Below are 20290 nucleotides of genomic sequence, written 5' to 3'. Positions count from 1 at the left end.
TCTTCCCTATCCTCATTCCTTGCTAGCTCTCTCCACCTTCGAAGGTGTTTCAGGTCTTGGGACTGAGGCTTGCGATAGTTAAAGCTTTCCACAAAGTTTATGTTATGCTTGTGATGCATGAAGCTTTCCATCTTCATTGCATCACCTAGGTCACAAGGAACACAAATATTGTATTGTAACAAGTCTCTCTTAATGGGAGAAATCACAATACAAATGCCTATTGGAGGGGGGACCGGCTCCACATAAATCCGGTCCTCTACTGTTGTCATGTTCTCTAAATTCTCTCTCTTGCAAAAGTATTGTTCATGCCAAGTTAACTAATTGCTATGTTTATGTTGCTATCTTCAATTATGTTCACCCGCTATGCTCACAAAGTAATTTCTCAAAAGTACTCTCTTTAATTTCCGCTACTCTCAAGTTAATAGGCCAATTCCATTACAATCAACAAGTGTGAAAGAACTGCCATTTGCAACAGCTAGCACAATCTTTCCAACTCCCTTGAGCGGATAAAAGGCATTGTTGGCACAAGTGATTGTATTCCCATGAAGGACAAACTCGAGAGAGGTAAACAAGTCATGATGTGAAGTGATGTGCTTTGTAGCACCACTATCAAAGTACCACACATGTGAATCTGCAGCAACTGACATACATGCATCATGAATAGAAGGATCATAAGTGCATTCTGCACTAAATGCCCACTTTGCATCTACATCAGTATCACAATCTCCTTTCAGAGAAGATTCTACAATAGTTGGACTTGTAGTGGAACTAGCCTCTTTTGCCTTCAGTTTAGGACACTGCGTTATCAAGTGATTATTAGGCTTGCAATAATCGCAACGCATCTTCTTTTTGCCTTTTTTACGAGAATTTCCAATTCAGGTGCTACCAGCAAAAGCATTAGGAATAGGCGATTTGCCACTTGTTGAAGATTCGTGAAGAACCATGAGAAGTGGCTACATTGCTGCTACCACCTTTTCTTTGAGCAGCAACAAAAGCTTGTTCAACTGCACGGTGTTGAGCCCTATTCTTTCTTGAACGTGACTCTTGTAACAACAATATGCTTAATGTATCAAACTTGACAACATCAGGATTTCCTTGGCTCGTAAGTCTCCAAGTACTAGCAAAAGTCTGGTAAGAATTTAGCAATGCATCAAGAACAGTTCGCACAAGTGAACTGTCAAAAATGACTTCGCATGTAGAAATGAGTTTCTCATTAATATCCTTGATACCAGCAAGGAAAGTGTCCATGTCATCTTCCTCATGCATAGTCTTTGACTCCAATGCAATTTTAGCCTCATTGCGACTTGCACAAAGACCAGCCATAATATCCCAAGCCTTTTTTGTTGATTTAGTTGAGTGAATGTAAGGAGTAATAGTGCGCTTGACAGATATTGCAATCAATGCATGAGCTTGCGCATCTTTAAAATCCCAACGAGACTGCTCAGCTGTAGGCAAAACAACTCTAGCAACAACAATCTTGCCACTAAAACTTGCAACATCCTCAATAGTGTTTGCATCCACAAAAGGGGACGTACATCAATGCCGTGCATAACATTTTAAATGCCCTTTGACACAAGAACATGTTGCATATTGCAGCCCTTATTGAGTAGTTATCTTCATCCAGTTTATCCTCAACAGCAAACATCTTGAAACGTTTGTGTTTTGTCAGTCATGGCGAGTGACTGCACCTGATGTGAAAACTGTCCGGAAAGAGGAAAAACGAAGTAAGACCAACACGTGCTATATAGCACAACCCAAAGAAGATTGTAAGGGACGTGTTCTGCCGAGAATTGCACTGACAGAAATTCTGAAGTAAAGGACGAATTTGCCTGCGTAGTATTGCTTGTAGTGGAAATGGTGGCCGAACTGAGCTCGAGTGAAAATTTTGAGTAGACTTAGCTATTTGAGCTATCCCGAAGGATTTGTCGACCTGCTGTGCTCACCAAAGCTCACCCAAAACGAAGAAAATGAACAGGTGTGTGCTTGTGATGCCGGCGACTATGCCTGGGAGGAGGCAACTTGGTCTGATACGAATTGTTGGAAATAGGGTTGCAGGGAAACACACACAGCTTGGAGAAGATGAAGAAGCTCAAGGCACACAACAGAGAGTGTATTGCTTAGTGCACAATGGAAAGATAAGTTAACCCTAGAATGATGGACATATATATAATGCATAGGGGAAAAAAAACCTCCTAGTGAGCGAAAAAATGCCCCAGCGGTCTGAAGTGGGTTCACACACATCACTACCTCATATATGATGACACATATCTGACCAATGGTACATCGTAATCCATGAGATAGATGTGTATCCATATAGCTGGGTCGAATCACAAACCCATCCCCATCTTCGTGCCCAACTCTTGTGTCAGCTCTATCATGTCTTCCTGGTGCACAACTCGATCAGGCCCTGGCGAATAAGTCTAGTAATTTTCATCCGTGTAAGAGACAATGATGGTGCATCAAGGAAGTATTGGAAGGGAGGCAAGCTATCCATGCTGAAGCCATGTATTCATGATGACATGTGTGCATACCAGCATGATGTGTCCCTTTGTAAAGCTAACTGTTTGGAGGATTCAAGGGCCAATCCGACATATCTGTTTTAGGTAATATTCGTAAGCTGTGCATAAAGGAGATTGATCTGGTAAGTGCCTCTATCTCCATAGGGGGGGTTGCTAACTCCGCTCTAATGATCTCTTGTGGCATGGAGGCCTTGGCTCTAATCAATTGAGAGATCATAGAAACCAAGGGCCTCTTCATACCTCTCCACCCATCCTGACCCACAAAGGGTCCCCAAACCTGAACCCCATAGAGCATAGTTGAAGCTACCAAGGTCTTAGAGCTTTGTTCGGGGTTCTTGGAATTGAACCTGCGAACACATCCTCTCCAATCCTCCCAAGGCCACATACGCTCTGCTGAATCTAGTCTCTACTTCTCTTTTCAAAGAAAACCTTGGCCCAGTGAAGACTACCCCATGAAAAGTGTATGCATCTGTGTACTCCACAGTCTCGTGACCACAAGTGAATGTAGGTGCTTATCTCCAATGGAGACTTTCCAAACTGATCGAATCACCTTCTTGTCGAGGATTCCATGATAAATGCATCGTAACCTCTTTCCAGGCAGATACTAAAGTGGAAGCAAGTGGACATCCAGAAATGTGTCCTTCCATCTTGCCAAAAACCACCTCCCAGAGAAAGGGTTGCCAATGACCAAAAGCAGAAGTAACAACGTGCTGACCAAGGAATGCAAACATCAAAGTCCAAGGCTGAATTTGTTGCACAAGAGTGGGCAACAACATAGCTTTCCTCGCAAACAAATGCCTGCACAAATCCAAGATATTAAGTCCACCAAGACGTTTAGGAGTGCAAAGCTTCTCCATCGACATCAAGCGTAAGACTTTTTTCATAGCATGAGTCCGCCACAAATGGGACATAATGTCCGACATAAGAGAATCAAGAGATCGGCGAGGCCAATGCATCAGTGGCAAAAAGAACTGAACATATGCCAACAGGATACTCTGAACAATTCGCAGACGAACATACAAGGGCCAAGTAGAAAGCTTCGAGTAATGCAATTTGACATTCAAGCGTTGCATGACCCAATTGACTTTCTGAGAGTGAGTAACATTCCATCCAATTGGATAACCCAAATGCCTAGTGATCACATTTGAAGACACAATCTCACCTGGCCACAACAGACTATGCCAATCACAAGAACGAAGAGGCAGAAGCTTCGATTAACAAAAGTTGACTCTAAGCCCAGCCACAACGCCAAACAATTCCAAGGCTTCCATAATCACCTTGACATCTGCCTGCTGATTACGAGGCATAAACAACGAATCATCAGCGTAAGCCTGGCCAACGAATGTAGGACCCGAAGGTAACCGCAGATCATGCAGACTCTGAACAGAGGTCAAGTGATCAAGATAAGTCAATAACGGGTGAGTAGCGATAGCATACAACAGAGCACTAAGGGGGCAGCCCTGCCTGACCGAACAACCAAGAGGCCAAGATTGAGTTAATTCACCTTCCAATATCCCCGAAGACGTGCTACATGCATACAAAAAATAGACCACATTGGCGAATTTAGGACCAAACCCTAAGCACGTCATGGTGGCGGCAATGAAGTCCCACTATACAATGTCAAAGGCCTTTTCAATGTCAACTTGCATAACCAACACATCTTGTTGAGTGTACTTAGCGTACTCCATGCCAATCAAAACATTAGCTAGATTATCCATAATCTGGCGACGTGGAATGCAACCATATTGAGCCTGATGGAGTCCTGCAAAACGACGATCCTTAATGCGGTGCACCAACATCTTAGCCAATATCTTATAAACCACCGGCATCAAAGTAATCAAACGCCAATGAGAGAATCGCGCACAAAGCGCTTGCTTAGGCAGCAACTTGAGTAAACCTTCTTTCCAAGATAGTGGCAAATCTTGTTTCTCCCATGTCGCATTAATCATGAAAAGCAACGGATGCTCAAGAGCCTCCCAGAAGGAGAGGAAAAATTCCACAGTAAGCCCATCCTAGCTGGGAGACCGCCAGTGGCCCAAAGCAAGCAACGCACTATGCAATTCTGAAGCGGTGAAGGGGTCCTCAAGACCACATGCATCTTGCGGGGATATAATCGGAGTAACAAAGGAAAGCATCAATTGACGCGCATGGCAAGCAGCCAAAGATGCTTGAGAAGGAGCAGCAAACACCTGTCGATAATGCAAAACCATGGCATCCGCAAGTTCCTGCTTTGAAGAAGTCCAAACACTCGAGGAAAGCATAACCCGCTTGATTGCACATGAGAGTCTTGAATGATGTAAATGCTTAAAAAATTGCTTCGAAGCACAACCTTTGTCCATGAAAGCCTCTTGACGAGCACACGTCTACCATATAGCAAGCTTTCGCTTGTCATTACGCTGAATACACACAGAGGCTTCACATAGCTCCGACATCTCAGAATTAGACAGAGGCCGCAAATTAGCCAACTCTTGGAGTCGTTGACAAGCATGCTTCGCATCTTTGACTTCCGCTCGAGTGCACTGCATGTAATGCTCGCCATAGTCACAAATAACACTTTGCACCCTCATAACAAAGCGTTACCAAGCGGCATCAAGATCAAGATGCATATGAACCAGCAGAAGGGGAATAACGTCAGAAATCATTCCTCGAAAAACCTCATGTGTGAGATAAGCATTATCAACAAGTAGCAGACTTTTCTTGGGAAGAGCCCGATCACAACGAATCTGTCCAAAACTCACATCCAGCAAAACAGGGTAATGATCCGATAACTGCAAGGTGTAATCGATGTTGACCTCACATACAAATTCCTCATATTGTTGCAAATTAAGCAAATACCATCTGTCCAACCGCGCTTGATAAGAAGAATGGGCAACATGCTGAAAAGTAAAACCAGACGCATTTGGATGTAAATGCTGCCATATATCAGTCATCTGAGTAGCAGCAAAGAGATTATCCCATTCTTGTCTTTTCGCAAACAACATATGTGAATTGCCAGTGGTACTATCATCCATCTTAGGGGTATTATTAAAATCACCGCAAAGGAATGCACCTCGAGGTCCATGAGCGAGAAGAGATGTCTCGCCATAGAGCAGCCCTTTGTCCAGATGATGTATACGCATAAATACCTCCAAATTCATACACCTGACCGTTCAACAAGCATTGAATCACCATCCAACGGCCGTGTGGATCATTATACAAGAGAACTGGCTGAAGCTCATGCCGAACCAACATCAATAAACCTGAGTAATCATGCAAACCAACATATGTAATCCAGTAACCTGCAAAATAAGAACACTGACCAACAAAGTCATGCTGGTTGTGTTCTTGCAAAACCACGATATCTGCCTTCCATGTATGTACATAGTGCCAGGTCAGTCGCCATTTATCCAGGTTACATAACCCACGCACATTATATGAAATGCATTTAATATGACTGTGTATTAAAACCATATTTACAACGGCACGAAACAGAAGGATCAAGTCAAGATGCCCATATTGTTGGGTTAAAGGCCTAAATAACCCCTTTTTGTACATTTTTAGACTTTGTGCAGGTTCAATATGTGCAGGTTCATATTGAACCTGGACACATTTTTTAAAGGTCACTTATAATAAAAGTGCGAAAACCCAAAACTCACTTATTGAGTTTTCCCCAAAAACGTGAGCCCTCTCTCTCTCCCTCATCGTTCTGCTAGCGCTTCCTCTCCTGCTGGCTTTCGCCACCCCTCTCTGCACACACACTGCACTTCCTCGCGTGCTCTTTCACTTGCACACACCGCCGCGCACTCGACAACGGGTATCAGAGCCAGATTAGGGTTTCAGAAGCTTTGCGCAGGTGGCTGGACAGGAGGCGAAAGGCTTCTCTCGCATCAAATTTCCGCTTTCATTGCGAAGCCCCTTGCTTCCGGTGTCACATAGGGTAATTAGGGTTTCCAAAACAGCCTAAAACAGGCTGAAATTAGGTCAAAACAGGTAAAAACCAGAAAATTACAGGTCAAAACAGCAAAACGCAGGTGTTCTAAATCGATTCTCGTGAGTGCCTCTTGCTTTTCCCACTCAAAACAGGTCCATTTGATGCAAATTGATACGCCAAAACAGTAAATTTGCAGAAAATTCAGAATTGGATTGTTTTTATGTACACAAATTGAGGTTTATGTACGCCTTTTGTGGGTTTATGCAAGTACGCATTGGGGATACTTGTTAATTGCTGAAATTTTCAGCACATTGTATGCAACGTGCGGTACATTGTGATCACTGAAAATTTTCAGATTTTGTGTAGACACTTTCTGCTGCATTTTTATCCGTGCAAATGGTCTCTACTTCCTCGTCGTTTGATGCCAAGAGCTTGATGGAAATCAAGCGATTTGACAGTACAGGTTTGGACCTATGGCATGACAGGATGCAGGGGATTTTGTTCCTCAAGGATTGTGAGGACACTCTTTTGGCTGTAAAGCCTGAGGATATGCCGGATGAGGATTGGGCCAAGCTCAACAAGAGGGCAAAGGCCTACATCAAAATGGCTGTGACCGATGATATTCTGGTGGACATAAATGGCTTGGACAGTGCACATGCAATTTGGCGCAAGTTGAAGGCCACTTATGAGAATGCCACCCCTGTGAATCAGGTGCATTTGATGCGCAAACTGGTGAACATGATGCTTGACGAAGCCAAGTCGGCTTCTGAGCACTTATGTGCTTTCACCAGTATTATGAGTCAGCTATAGGATACTGGGCTTCTACCTTTTGATGACAAGTTGAAAGCCATATTTTTGTTGATGACTTTGCCAGACTCTTGGGAAACGCTTGTGGTTTCTTTTAGTAATAGCCCCAACCTCACATATGATGGAGTGCGAGGCTCCATCTTAAATGAGGAAATTAGACGCAAGTCTAGTCGTGGGGAAGGTGGCAGTTCTGCTTACAATGCGAGAGGCAGAAGTCAGAAGCAAAATACAGGTACCAAGACTCAAAACAGGAGCAAAAGAAAGTCTAGGGATAAGGATGTGACTTGTTACCAGTGTGGCAGAAAAGGCCATAAGAAGCAGATTGCAGGTATTTCAAGAAAGAGCAGGAAAGAAAGAAGGAATCACAGGAGAAGAAGAAGACAGAGGATAAGAAAGGGGAAAAATCAGCAGGTACCTCCTTCAAGGATTCGGAGACTGTCAATGTATCCTCTAGTGTGGTTATGACAGAGTTATCCGACAGTGAGGAGATCTTGGTTGCAGCTTCATGCCCCTCAGATTTTGTTGTAGCAAATGCAGAAGACATGCTTATCTCACGTAGAGATGTCATTGATGCATTGCTAAGTGCAAATGATGGCCTTACACAGTCTTGGATAGTAGACTTGGGTGCCTCATTTCATGTGACTCCATTTGTGGAGTGTTTTTCTTCTTATCATACAGGCAAGTATGGCAAGGTTTACCTTGGGGATAACCATGCTTGTGACATTGAAGGAATGGGCATTGTGCGCTTGGCATTAAACAATGGTCAAGAGTTTATGCTTAAAGATGTAAGGTATGTACCAGGCATCAAGAAGAGTCTATTGTCTGTTGGCCAGATGGATGCACAGGGTTGTACAACCATTTTTGTTGGGGGTTTATGGAAGTTGCTTAAGGGATCAATGCTCATTGTCAAGGGATGCAAGAGTGGTACATTGTACTATTTACATGGCAAAGCTTTGCCTGGCAAGTTTCTTGCAGTGGCCGAAGTTGCTTCTCATTTGAAGTTGTGGCACAAAAGACTTGGCCATATGAGCCAGAAGGGACTTGATGTGCTCTCCTCTTTGAAGAGGGTTGATGTAAAGGGCACCAAGTTAGATTTTTGTAATGACTGTTTGTATGGTAAACAAAAGAAGTCTTCTTATTATTCTGGTGTCTCGCGCAAAGCTAATGCTCTTGATATAATTCACTCCGATATATGTTCAGTGCCTGTTAAGTCTATTGGCGGTGCATTATACTTTGTTACATTCATTGATGATTGTACTAGGAAAGGCTGGGCATATTTGTTAAAAAATATGAGTGAGACATTTAATGCATTTAAGAGGTTTCATGCTTTTGTGAGCACGCAAAAGGGTGGTAAGCTTAAATGTCTGAGATCTGACAATGGGGCGGAGTACACGTCTGCTGAATTTCAGCGTTATTGCGAAGAATATGGGATTAAAAGGGAGTTGACAGCCCCTTATAATCCATCTTCTAATGGTGTGGCTGAGAGGTATAACCGTACTTTATGTGAGAGTGCGTTGCATGTTGTCCACGGCTAATCTCCCTCATGGGTTTTGGGGAGAGGCTTTGAAAAATGCAGTTCATGTATGCAATCGCTCTCCTAATAGTATGCTGAAAAATGACATTCCAGAGGAGGTTTGGTCTGGCAAACCTGTCTCTTATGATCATTTGAGAGTGTTTGGCTGCGAGGCTTTTGTCCATGTTCGTAATGACTTGAGGACAAAGCTAGATGCCAAGTCCATCCAAGGACTCTTCTTAGGTTATGGGGAAGAGGGTGAAATGGGCTATAGGATATGGTTGCCTCAGTTTAAGAGGGTAGTACGTAGCCGAGATGTAGTGTTCAATGAGGCTAAATTGCTGAAAAATGCTACATCTTCTGAAATTGACAAGAAATCGGTCAAATTCAGCCTCTCTTGCCACCTATTGATGTTGAAAAAGAGCCTCAGGATGCATTACCGCAAGCTGAAATTGATAATTAGCCGGTTAACCTTGAGCCAGAAGAGGTAGGACATGATTTAGATGCTCCAAATGAGGATGGACAGCTACCTGTCACGGCTGAAAATGATTTTCAGCAACATGAGCATGCTGAAAATGAGTTGCCTCCTGATGTAGAACCTGTGCCTGAGAATGTAGATCATTGGGTAGGCAGGTCTACTCGTGTCAGAAGGTTGATACAGCGCTTTGACCCCTCTTTGCATCATGTTATGTTGACAGATGAGGGTGAGCCTCTTACATCGTTTTTGCACGGTGGCATTGAAGAGGACATATACATGAAACAACCTGAAGGTTTTGTAGTTCCTGATAGAAAGGAACTTGTATGCAAACTAAGAAGGGCACTATATGGTTTGAGGTAGTCATCACGTCAGTGGCACAAAAAGTTTGATACTTTTATGCTGTCTCAAGGCTTTAAACGCAACCATTCAGACCATTGTTTGTATACAAAGAAGGATAATGATGGAAGTCCTATAATCCTTGTGCTATATGTAGATGATATGTTGATTGTTGGGAAGCATAAGTCTACCATTGATGCTCTTAAACGTTAGCTGAATTCAGCTTTTGCAATGAAGGATTTAGGTGATGCTGAGCACATCTTGGGCATGAGAATCAAGAGAGATAGAAAGCTAAAATTGCTCTTCTTATCTCAAGAAAAGTACATTGGTAAAGTACAGGTTTAACATGACTGAAGCTAAGTCACTTAGGAGTACCTTTACCTCCACACACAAAACTTAGCAAAGCCGATTGCCCAAAGGATGACGTGGCAGTGAATGCTATGAAGGGAATCCCTTATGCATCAGCTTGTGGTTCTCTTATGTATGCTATGGTTGCCACTCGTCCTGACATTGCCCATGCGGTGGGAGTTGTTATACATGTCCAATCCCGGCAAAGCACATTGGGAAGCTGTGAAATGCATTATGAGATACTTGTCAAGTACACAATCTAGGTGTATATGCTATGGCAAAAGTGACCTGAAGTTGCAGGGCTATTGTGATGCAGATATGGCAGGTGACTTGGATACTAGGAAGTCCACTAGTGGCTATGTGTTTGCTATTGCTGGTGGTGTTGTCTCTTGGTGTTCACGACTGCAGAAAATTGTGGCATTGAGTACTACTGAGGTTAATATATTTCAGCCACTGAGGCTTCTAAAGAGGCCATATGGTTGGGCAGACTTGTCAAAGAGCTTGGTATGCTTGCTAGTACTCCTGTCTTGGGATGTGATAGCCAAAGTGCTGTCTATTTGGCCAAGAATGCCATGTTTCATACACGGACAAAGCACATTGATGTGCGATACCACTTCATACGACAGGTATTGGAGGATGGTCTAGTCACCTTGACTAAGATTCACACACAGGATAACCTTGCAGATGTTCTCACCAAGAGTCTTGCTAAGGTTCAACATGAGCATTGCATACAGTTGGTGGGAGTTGGTTAACTTAAAGGCGTCATTTATGTCTTTAAGTGGGAGGTTGTTGGGTTAAAGGCCTAAATAACCCCTTTTTGTACATTTTTATACTTTGTCCAAGTTCATATTGAACTTGGACACATTTTTTAAAGGTCACTTATAATATGAACTTGGACACATTTTTTAAAGGTCACTTATAATAAAAGTGGGAAAACCCAAAACTCACTTATTGAGTTTTTCCCAAAAACGTGAGCCCTCTCTCTCTCCCTCATCGTTCTGCTAGCGCTTCCTCTCCTGCTGGCTTTCGCCACCCCTCTCTGCACACACTGCACTTCCTCGCGTGCTCTTTCACTTGCACACACCGCCGCGCGCTCAACACATATAGACATCTCCATCCACCACATCCATGCCAGAACCCATCCGCTGAGTCAAAGCAGGAAACTTGTCCATAGAGAGTGCCTGAGCAGTGGAAGCCTCGCCCAAAACATCCTTATAAGAGTGCATCGCTTTTTCCGAAGCGTCAATCAACGTGCGATTGTCATTGCAGGGAAGCTGCTTAAATGATTCATTCTTATTGGCGTTAACCAGAGGAACATGATTACGGGATAAAGGTGGAGTACGAATTTTCACTGTCTTTTTAGGTATCGCCCACGAGCCAACATGAGTCGACGCAACATTTTTGCCTTTCCCTGCATTTACATTCCCAACATCCGCAGACGGCGGATTTTTGTTTTTCCTTTTATTTGCATTAGAAGCCACCTTCATAGTAGGGATTCCATTCGATTTAGCTTCACCAACAGATTTTCCTATAGGGGCAGGGGAGGAAGGAACAGCCGAAAGAGGGGGTTGCAAAACAAGTTCAGGACATTTAGATTGCATGTGACCGAATTTACCGCATCGAAAACAGGAGTTAGCAAATTTGCCCCATTTAAGTTTAAAAGGGCACTTGCCCACCCAAGGATCCTCTGAATCCACCGTAATATTATCCGGGGTATGCTTATCGGTATCCCACAAAATGTAAAACCTGTTAGCGTTCGTGTCCAATCGGCGGGCAAATGACCTTGCCAAGTTGAGTAGGCAACAAAGGAAGAAAATGCCTCCACGTGTGGGGAAAATCAACAATTCCACCCACACAGGACATTTGTGACGAATAAGACTTTGATAGTCCTTCGTAAGTGCCCAAGGCAGAACACGAGTCATCTGCATGCCAAAAAAGAGAGAAGACATCTCTAGCAAGAGGTTTCTAGTCTCAATATCTGCCAATAATACCTCATAGAAACCCCGAGCACCAACATAAACGCCTTGGATAGCCTGGCGTTTGAGCAGGAAATGAACCCACTGTCCGACATCCTGCGCAACAGGCATTTTGCCAGGGAAAAACAAAATGACCGCATTCATGGCATATTGCGCTACCGGATCGATAAGGTCCTGTACTGGAATTCGCACCTCAAGGGCAGGTGCCTGACCATTCCAAGCTTTTCGGGCTTCTTCGAAGTCTTCATACATACAATTTTTGATTTCAGAAGCACTCTCCATGGCTCTACGACGTTTGAAGACGCACGGGAACTTTGACTGCATCAACCGGACCACGACCGAGAACTAAATCAAAGACTCTTTTTTTCCTTTTTTTTTTGGTAATTTGACATTTTATCTATTTACAGACACCTCAGAGATATGTACATGTCCCACAGAACTCATACATCTGCTAAAAACTCTGCCTGTAATACTGTAAATTGTGCCTATTTGTAAACTGTCCAACACTGATAATGCAGCAGTTCGAACTAAATTTTGACAGTAGCGAGCAGATACAGGTGGGCAAGAGAGGCTATATCTGTAGAATGCACTTAGATACCAGGCCGTCTCCACTTACTGTCTGCGCGTAGGATGCAGATTCGTGCACAAAACAATTTCCTGCCATGATTACAGGGGTGCAGCTTTGTTACTCACGCTGCCACTGACTACAACACACACACACACACACACACACACACACACACTGTCACACCCACACACTCTGAAGCAGACCAGCAACATCAGTCGAAACGCGAGCAAGCAGGTGCTGATTGCTGCGCGCAAGAGGACTGTTGTGGAGAGGAGCGCAGGGCGCGCGGAACGCCCAGTTCACAGAGGTGAAGACGTGCAGGAACCAACGAATTCAGTCCGCCCCCCCCCCCCCCCCCCCCCCCCCCCCCCCCCCCCCCCTCCCCCCCCAACACACACACACACACACACACACACAAAAGTACTGGGGATTGCTTGCTACAACCCTATCTCTCACCCCCTTCGGGTTGTTCCCCCCCCCCCCCCTCCCAAAAAAAAAAAAGAAAAAAGAAGGAATTATAGAGCTTTATTGCTATACCACTTACACTATAATGGGGCAATGCCCTTGCTTAACCGAAAAAGAAGGAATTATAGAGCTTTATTGCTATACCACTTACACTATAATGGGGCAATGCCCTTGCTTAACTGAAGCGTGAAAATAAGACCATGCCATCATTATACGAGGAAGGCGGCCCCTGCTACTCACTGACTATAGACCTCCCCAGGCGATGGCACTCGTAGGCCGAGAACGGGGCTCTCACAGTAGGGGCGGCCGGGCGCATTCACCTCACCCACTTTGGAAGCATACATGCCAACCTATTTAAACAGAGGTGAGGGCATACCTTGGCCCTCACTTAGCCTTGGATTGGGGTTTTTTCTCTCTGTTGTGTGTCATTATTGTCTAAACTTGTTGAGCAATGGAGCTGGCTGCTCAAACATCACAGGTGCTGTGTTTGTTCTACCTTACTATCAGTTCCAGTTTGTTTCCGTTGTGGTACTATGCATGATTATAATACTATACTGGTTGTTATATATATTGTTGATTGGTCCTGATCACAAAACGTTGCGCCGGGGTTTTTGGGTCTTGAAACCTCGTTTGCACAAAAAGCGGTGGTATCTCTGTCAAGCACGTGCATGGACTAGTTTTTTTTGCTACAGGATATTGGACTTCACCGTTGCAGGACTTCACCCTTGCATAAGTTGTTGTATGTATGTGAGTGTGTGTATGTGTGTGTATATGTGTGTGTGTGAGTATGATGGTTTGGCTTGATAGCATGGCCGCTCTTAACATCTGCTACATCTGGACACATATACTGATTGACGGGGAACTGGTTTTTTCTGACTGAGTAAAGTGAGGCAACATTTGAGGATTGGTTGGGGTCTTTTAGCTCCGCTCTAGCCACTGCAAGACACTGCATAAACCGGCATTAAGACTGGCTATGTCATTGTTTTAACTGGTTTTCTCATTAGGAAGTAGAGTCATTCGTTTGGTACCTTTGGATGGTACACAGTATGGAAAAAATGAACTAATACCTTGCACAAACTTGGCCGGATATTACCTTTCTTTGTTTGAAGGGATGCTAATAGCTGGTATAATGAAATCATGGGTCTATTACTTCTGAAGGTAAGTATATAAACAACTACTTTGGGTTCTTGGCATAATAATCGAGCTATGGTTCTTAATCTATTTTCTGATAAACAACATAACATGAGGCATGACTGGCATGATTGGAAACTACTTGTTTAAAACACTCTCTGTTAGAATGTTGCCACACCTGGGCATGCGTACAGTACTGTCCTCAAGAGTTCATATGAGGCAAAAGTTTGGGTTATTATTTATCTCATCTAGTACCTTTTTTGTGGTTGAAACAATAAGGAATCTTACTCAAATAGGGCCGGACACTACCGTTCTTTATAATGCTAATGACTTGTAGAAATCTTGGGATTTTGAAGGTAAGTATATGGATGACACTTTTAGCTTTGGCATAGCCACTGAGCTATGGCTCGTGATATAAGGTCCCTCTTTGTAAAGATGAAGTCTCGCTACTCTACTAATTGGTTATATTGTCTTTTTACTGGTCGTAAAAAGGGAGGTATTCAAAACCCTCATCTAGGTACCATTGGTTAATGAACAAAAGGATAATTAGGCATCTTACACTGATAAAGTCGGACATGACCTCTCTTTGTTTAAAGGGAGGCCTATGAAACATTGGGATTGCTACTTCTGAAGGTAAGTATATGGTTGCTACTGTAGGCTTAAGAATCGCTATTGAGCTATGGCTAACAAATAAACTTCGCTATTTTAGATTTTCTAAAGAATAAAATCTTGATATTTGGATTCTTGGTGGACTTCACCACTCAGATTAGAAGGTAGATTGAACCACTCATTTTGGAAGTAATGAATTAAATATAAGTTCTAAATAAATGACCTAGCTTGGCTAAAGTAAATTAAATTCTGTAAGATGGACATGGATAACAACTGTTATGGTTTATTGATACTTGTAAAACACATCCAAGGCTAATTGAATTGTTGTCTTGTTTGGATGGATGCAGGTAAGGACTCTATTCTATCTTGGAGGGTTTTCTTTTCTTTGGCAAGCTACCCTACTTTAATGAAGCACTCACTGGGGACCGGGGAAGTTCTTTTACTACTTGTTTAACTGGAAGAGGATCTCTTTCCTACAATCATTGTACCTAAATAATTCTAATACTGAGCTAATTTTTGTACTCATCTGTTCATTGTTCCCTGGCCAGCTGTCTTTTGAATGTAAAAATTCAATTATGTCTTATTAGTTAAGATTTAAACAGCTACACATACACACTCACACTTTTTCTTGTAAGTCTGCTTTGATTACTTTACAAGTGGGAAACCTCAAAGCGAGGAAAACCCACGAAAAGAAAGGGATACAAAGAGCGGAGCACTATGAGGCTCCGAAAGCTAGAAACAATCAAAGTAAATCTTGTAGGCATCAAGAGTGATTTCTCCAGCGTCATAAGCAAAATGTAGTGTTTGACCAAGAGATAATTTGAAATAGGGGAAGGGGTCAACATAAGTGCCTTGGAACATTAAGGAGTTCCTATGGTGCCAGATGGCCCATAGAGTCCAAAATTTGACCCAGGTGAAGAACACTGCAAACTGAGAATACGTTGAGTGGAGCACCCCAAAAAGCCAAAAGCGTATGTGAAAAGAGCTGGAAGGAAAACGCAGCCGAAGAGCAGTCGACACTTGTCGAATGAAGGCTCTGCAGTGGCGACAACACCATAGTAAGTGTGGCACGGTCTCCTCAGCTTCAAGGCATCCGGGGCAGTGGGAAGTCGCAATATGCCGAGCATGTAACACACTGCCAACAGGTAGAGCTCCCACCAAGCAGCGCCACAAGAAAACACGTTCCTCCAAAGGTAGATGACTTTGCCAAATGCGAGAAAATATGTGTTGCCACCACAAGGATGACTCGGAGAGCAACCACAGCTGATTACCATGATGCACAATCCATATATCTGACTGAAGGATGGCATATACACTGCTGACTCAGATGCAATCCAATCTAGCAATAGCCAGATTCCAATCAGAGAAGCGAGAGTCCACATTCAAAGGAGGAATGGGTAACTGATCAACAAGCATCCTTTGAATATCCTGCCAGAGAGAAGAATAGTGAGGACCCAACCAAAAGCGGGACATTGCATCAGCGAACGAAAGAACATAACTCAAGTCATCAAACACCTGATGCACCTGATAGATTCCTTTTTGGGAAAGAAAATATGCTTGGCGAGGAGACTGTTAAACCAAAGTCGAAGCGAAGGCCCTGTTGCAATGCAGACTCTTCAAACGAAGAGAGTTACCCACATCAGATTGTCGATCATTCCAAGCCAAATGCGAAGTGACAACCTTCCAATCAACAATGAGAGAAGAAGTAAAGGGACATTCGGGAATGTGTCCTTCAAGCTCCCCAAAAACAACATCCCAATAAGTCGGTTGCTAATGACCAAAAGCTGAGGTGACAATGTGCGTACAAAAATGTGTGACCATGAGAGCCCATGGTTGCTATTGCGCCACCAAAATTGGCAACAACATAGCTTTCCGAGCCAAAGATGATGTCGCAAGTCCAAAATATTTAACTCTCCAAGCCGCTTTGGAGAACTCAGCTTGTCCATAGAGAGAAGCCGAAGACCCTTCTTGGTAGACGAGGTCCGCCAAAAATGCTACACACACACATACACACACACACATAGAGAGTGTCATGTGACACATCTAATCCTATGTGTACGTGGACAAGCTACAACATGATTAGGGTTTAGTTTAGTTCAGTTCAGTTAGAATAGGAAGTGTTCTGGCACTCTTGTGAGTCTGTTCGCAGACCTTGCATGTCCAGACACTTAGAACAGATGCATATCCTGTGGTTGCACACAGCATGATCATCATATTTCCATCAAAACCCATCGGGAGCATATTTATAGTGCATAGACCTATTTTCCCTATTTTTGACATTTTTCACTTATTATTTTTAAGTGACTTTTGTTGGAAATTGGGTAGGGCAAATTAGCAAGTCTAGTATATAAGAAAATCTAGCGCTAGTACTTTCCTGGAGAAGAGGCAGCAGGAGCGCTTGCTCACGGGCAACTTCTCAGCAGGACCCCAAGATTCTCTAGCGTTTTTGCATCACAGCAGATGAGCTAGCGTTTTTGGATCAAGGACCTAGATCAGCGAGCGTTTTTGCATCTGCATCAACCTAGCGATAGCAAAGTACAGATCGGCACTAGCGTTAGTGGTTTGCACCAGCAGATTCACAACTTTTTTGCAGCAGGAACCATTTTCAGCCCTAGCGTTTTTGGATCAGCATACCATCCTAGCGTTTTGCAGATGCTTGCGACGGAATATTTAGAAGCATCAGCGTTTTCAGTTTTCAGCAGTTAGAACCCACAGAAGAAGTCCCAAACCTCACAGATCTCACCTTCCCGCAGCAGATCCTCGCCGCACGGTTAGATCCCCGAAGTTTGCAGATTCAGCCCAGAAAACGCAGATTTCAGCACCTGCGTTTTCAGTGCGTCGTCGTTGCATCGTCGTCATCGACATCCTCATTGACATAGAGTCGGAATTCAGCAAATAAAGATTTGCAGATTTCAGCCCTTAGCCTTCTCAGATTTCAGCCCGTCTCGTCGTCGTCCTCATCGTCATCGACATCGTCGGCAAGTCCAAGCATCGTAGAAATTTGTGCAATCATAAGTAGACCGCTCTCGCCATAGAGAGTGGGGCCTTCGGACTCCGGAGGAGGGTTTGACAACATTTTGGTGTCGTATTCTTCTCTCTCTATCTCTGTCTCAGCACCTTCATTCACAGTGTTCATCACTTTGTTTGTGTCCATTGTACTCTCTCACTAAAGGAACGGAAGGCTCTCCCTTCCGTAAGTAAAAGGAACCCTTAAGCACAGTTCGAAGCACTCATCTTGAGCAAAGTTCAACATTCACTTCCGTTGCACCTTACACACACACACACACACACACACACACACACACACACACACACACAGAGAGAGAGAGAGAGAGAGAGAGAGAGAGAGAGAGAGAGAGATTGAGAGATTTTTGTATCCTTGTCCCCTATATAACTGTTCTTTCACTGCCATATAGGTTAAATACATCCATTTAATTCTTTCATGATGTTAAGTTATATCTCCAGCTATGTCATGTTTGTATCTTTGCAAAGCTCTTGACTCTGTTTTGCCAAGTTCTAAAATCTACTTTCCAATCATTGTAGGTTGGAGACCCTTCCATCGATCATGCTTGCTGGCAACGCCCGGAAGATATGGATGATTCAAGACCATCTTACATGTTGAACACGTCAATGCCAGGCTCAGAAGTAGCAGCAGAGGTAGCGGCAGCTATGGCTTCAGCCTCACTGGTTTTTCGTAAAGATCAGGCTTCATATTCTGAGAATCTTCTAAAGCATGCAAGGGAGCTGTTTCATTTTGCAAATACATCAAGAGATTCTTACACTTCTAGCTATCCAGTGGAGCAAACATATTACAATTCGACGAGTTATGGAGATGAATTATTATGGGCTGCTTCATGGCTTTACCATGCAACTGGTGAGGATAATTTTTTAACCTATGCTACCGGAAGCGATGGGGAACTTTATGCTGAATGGGAAAAAGCCCCTGCTTGGCTCAGCTGGGACAACAAGGTTCCCGGTGTGCAGGTTGGTCTTTGCTTTTTTTTTTTCCGCTTAGTCTTTTTTCATAGAAGCGAAGTCATAGTGTATGGCTTCGTTTTAAAGGTAGATTTTAAGGATTACTTTCAAGTCTCAGCAAGGTACTAGCTTGGTGCAATCAGCAAAATCTTCTGCTTTAGTTAACAGTCTTAACCAAATTGGGAGTGTCACAAACTACTGAAGAGATGTAGTGATGTAGGTTCTCTTGTCTCGGCAACAATATTTGAGCAGTCAAGGTGGCTCCAGCCTAACAACAACTGGACTTACCAAGTACAAGAAGACGGCAAATGAGTTGATGTGTGCTCTTCTTCCAGACTCTCCCACTGCAACAAAAGATCGCACAGATGGTACACTTATTATCGGTTTCTGTTTCAGAGCCCAAATTGAATTTAAGCAGTCACTCGCTGTAGCAAAATTCCTATATGAATGTGGCATGTGATTATTATGAGGTTTGAACTGGTGTTCTCAATAAATTTTGTGGGCAATAACTAGACTATAACCTGCTTTGGAAGATTTTTTCGTTGAGAAACAACTCCCTTGTCTCAATGAGTTGCATAAAGAACCACATGAATAGAATGTTTTTGTTACATATGCAGCTGAATGGAGGGGCATCAGGATGATTACTAGACGCTACTGTGCCTTTCCTATAGTACTCCCTCGTCGACATGCTCCAAAAAACTTTTGTTAATTTTACTTTTGACATCATGTGTTTTCAGTAGGCTATAGTAGCCATGACAATTCTAGTTTATACGAGTGCAGTGAAATGGGTGATTATTTTCACTTCTACCCTCTACTAAAACTTTTAAACCAAAGAAGGCACTTGTAAACTCTTCCCTTCGCTTCATTATAGATGAGTACATGTAGGCCAACAAATCAGGAAGTTTCTTGCTCTTGAGACAACTCGTACTCCAGGGAAGTTGAGCATCCATCACAATCCAAAAGGGACAGTGAAAACTTATAGAACTTGTGGTATGACAATATCATTGAAAAAATTGGGCTTTTAAAAATACAGCAACATGATACCCTGTGTGTGTGTGTAATTTAGGAAGTTGTTCCAAATTCAGAAGAGAATGGTGAACCCTCACCTGTCTCTAAACAGTCATCTTATTGGATGTCAATGCATATAAGCTCTTGATGCAGTTGAAGAACTTCGTGCTCCTATCTGATGATATGGGCTATGACATACATGTAGGAGTCTCCAGTACATGTTACTCGCTTCAGCTGCCATTATGTGTAGTGCACTTGTGTTCGCCCTTTTTTCTGCACCATCTTCTTGTTATGGTTTGGCATCTCCCTGGGTTTGTTGGTCCTGATATCTCCTAGGGAGTGAGGGTTGTTTTGTGGCTGTGCTCGGCTGGAGTAAGGGAGTTTTCTAGGGCCTTGTAGCCTCCTGCAGGCTCGGGATATTTTATCCCACCGTTGCCTATTTTTTCACTAGGCCCTAGGTGCCTTTGGTGCCTTTTTTCCATAGTATTCATATTTTCTCCCTATTTTCCAGGTCATGGGGTAGCCTTGTAGCTGGCTGACCAGCCCTGGGGGCTATATATGTGAGGGCAGGGGGTACCTAGAGGCAGTGTGTGCTCATCAGATGCCCTTGAGGGCAGCCCCTTACGGCGCCTCAGGGCAGCTCTAAT

The 20290-nt window shown here is 43.4% G+C and overlaps 1 protein-coding gene across 1 annotated transcript in view; it reads left to right on the top strand.

Annotated features, from left to right (window-relative positions):
* LOC147460839 (endoglucanase 24-like) overlaps positions 1-20290 on the top strand; it is a 64037-nt gene that overhangs the window by 17828 nt on the left and 25919 nt on the right. The window contains exons 3-4 of the mRNA XM_086508529.1: positions 18204-18644; positions 18856-19003. Of these exons, the coding sequence (XP_086364655.1) occupies positions 18204-18644; positions 18856-19003 (589 nt within the window). The remainder of the gene's footprint in view (positions 1-18203; positions 18645-18855; positions 19004-20290) is intronic.

Source organism: Adiantum capillus-veneris, chromosome 3 (genome assembly GCF_014529385.1).
Source record: "Adiantum capillus-veneris isolate H3 chromosome 3, ASM1452938v2, whole genome shotgun sequence".
Taxonomy (NCBI): domain Eukaryota; kingdom Viridiplantae; phylum Streptophyta; class Polypodiopsida; order Polypodiales; family Pteridaceae; genus Adiantum; species Adiantum capillus-veneris.
Note: the sequence above shows the minus strand (reverse complement) of the source record. Positions and strands in the feature narration are given on the sequence as shown.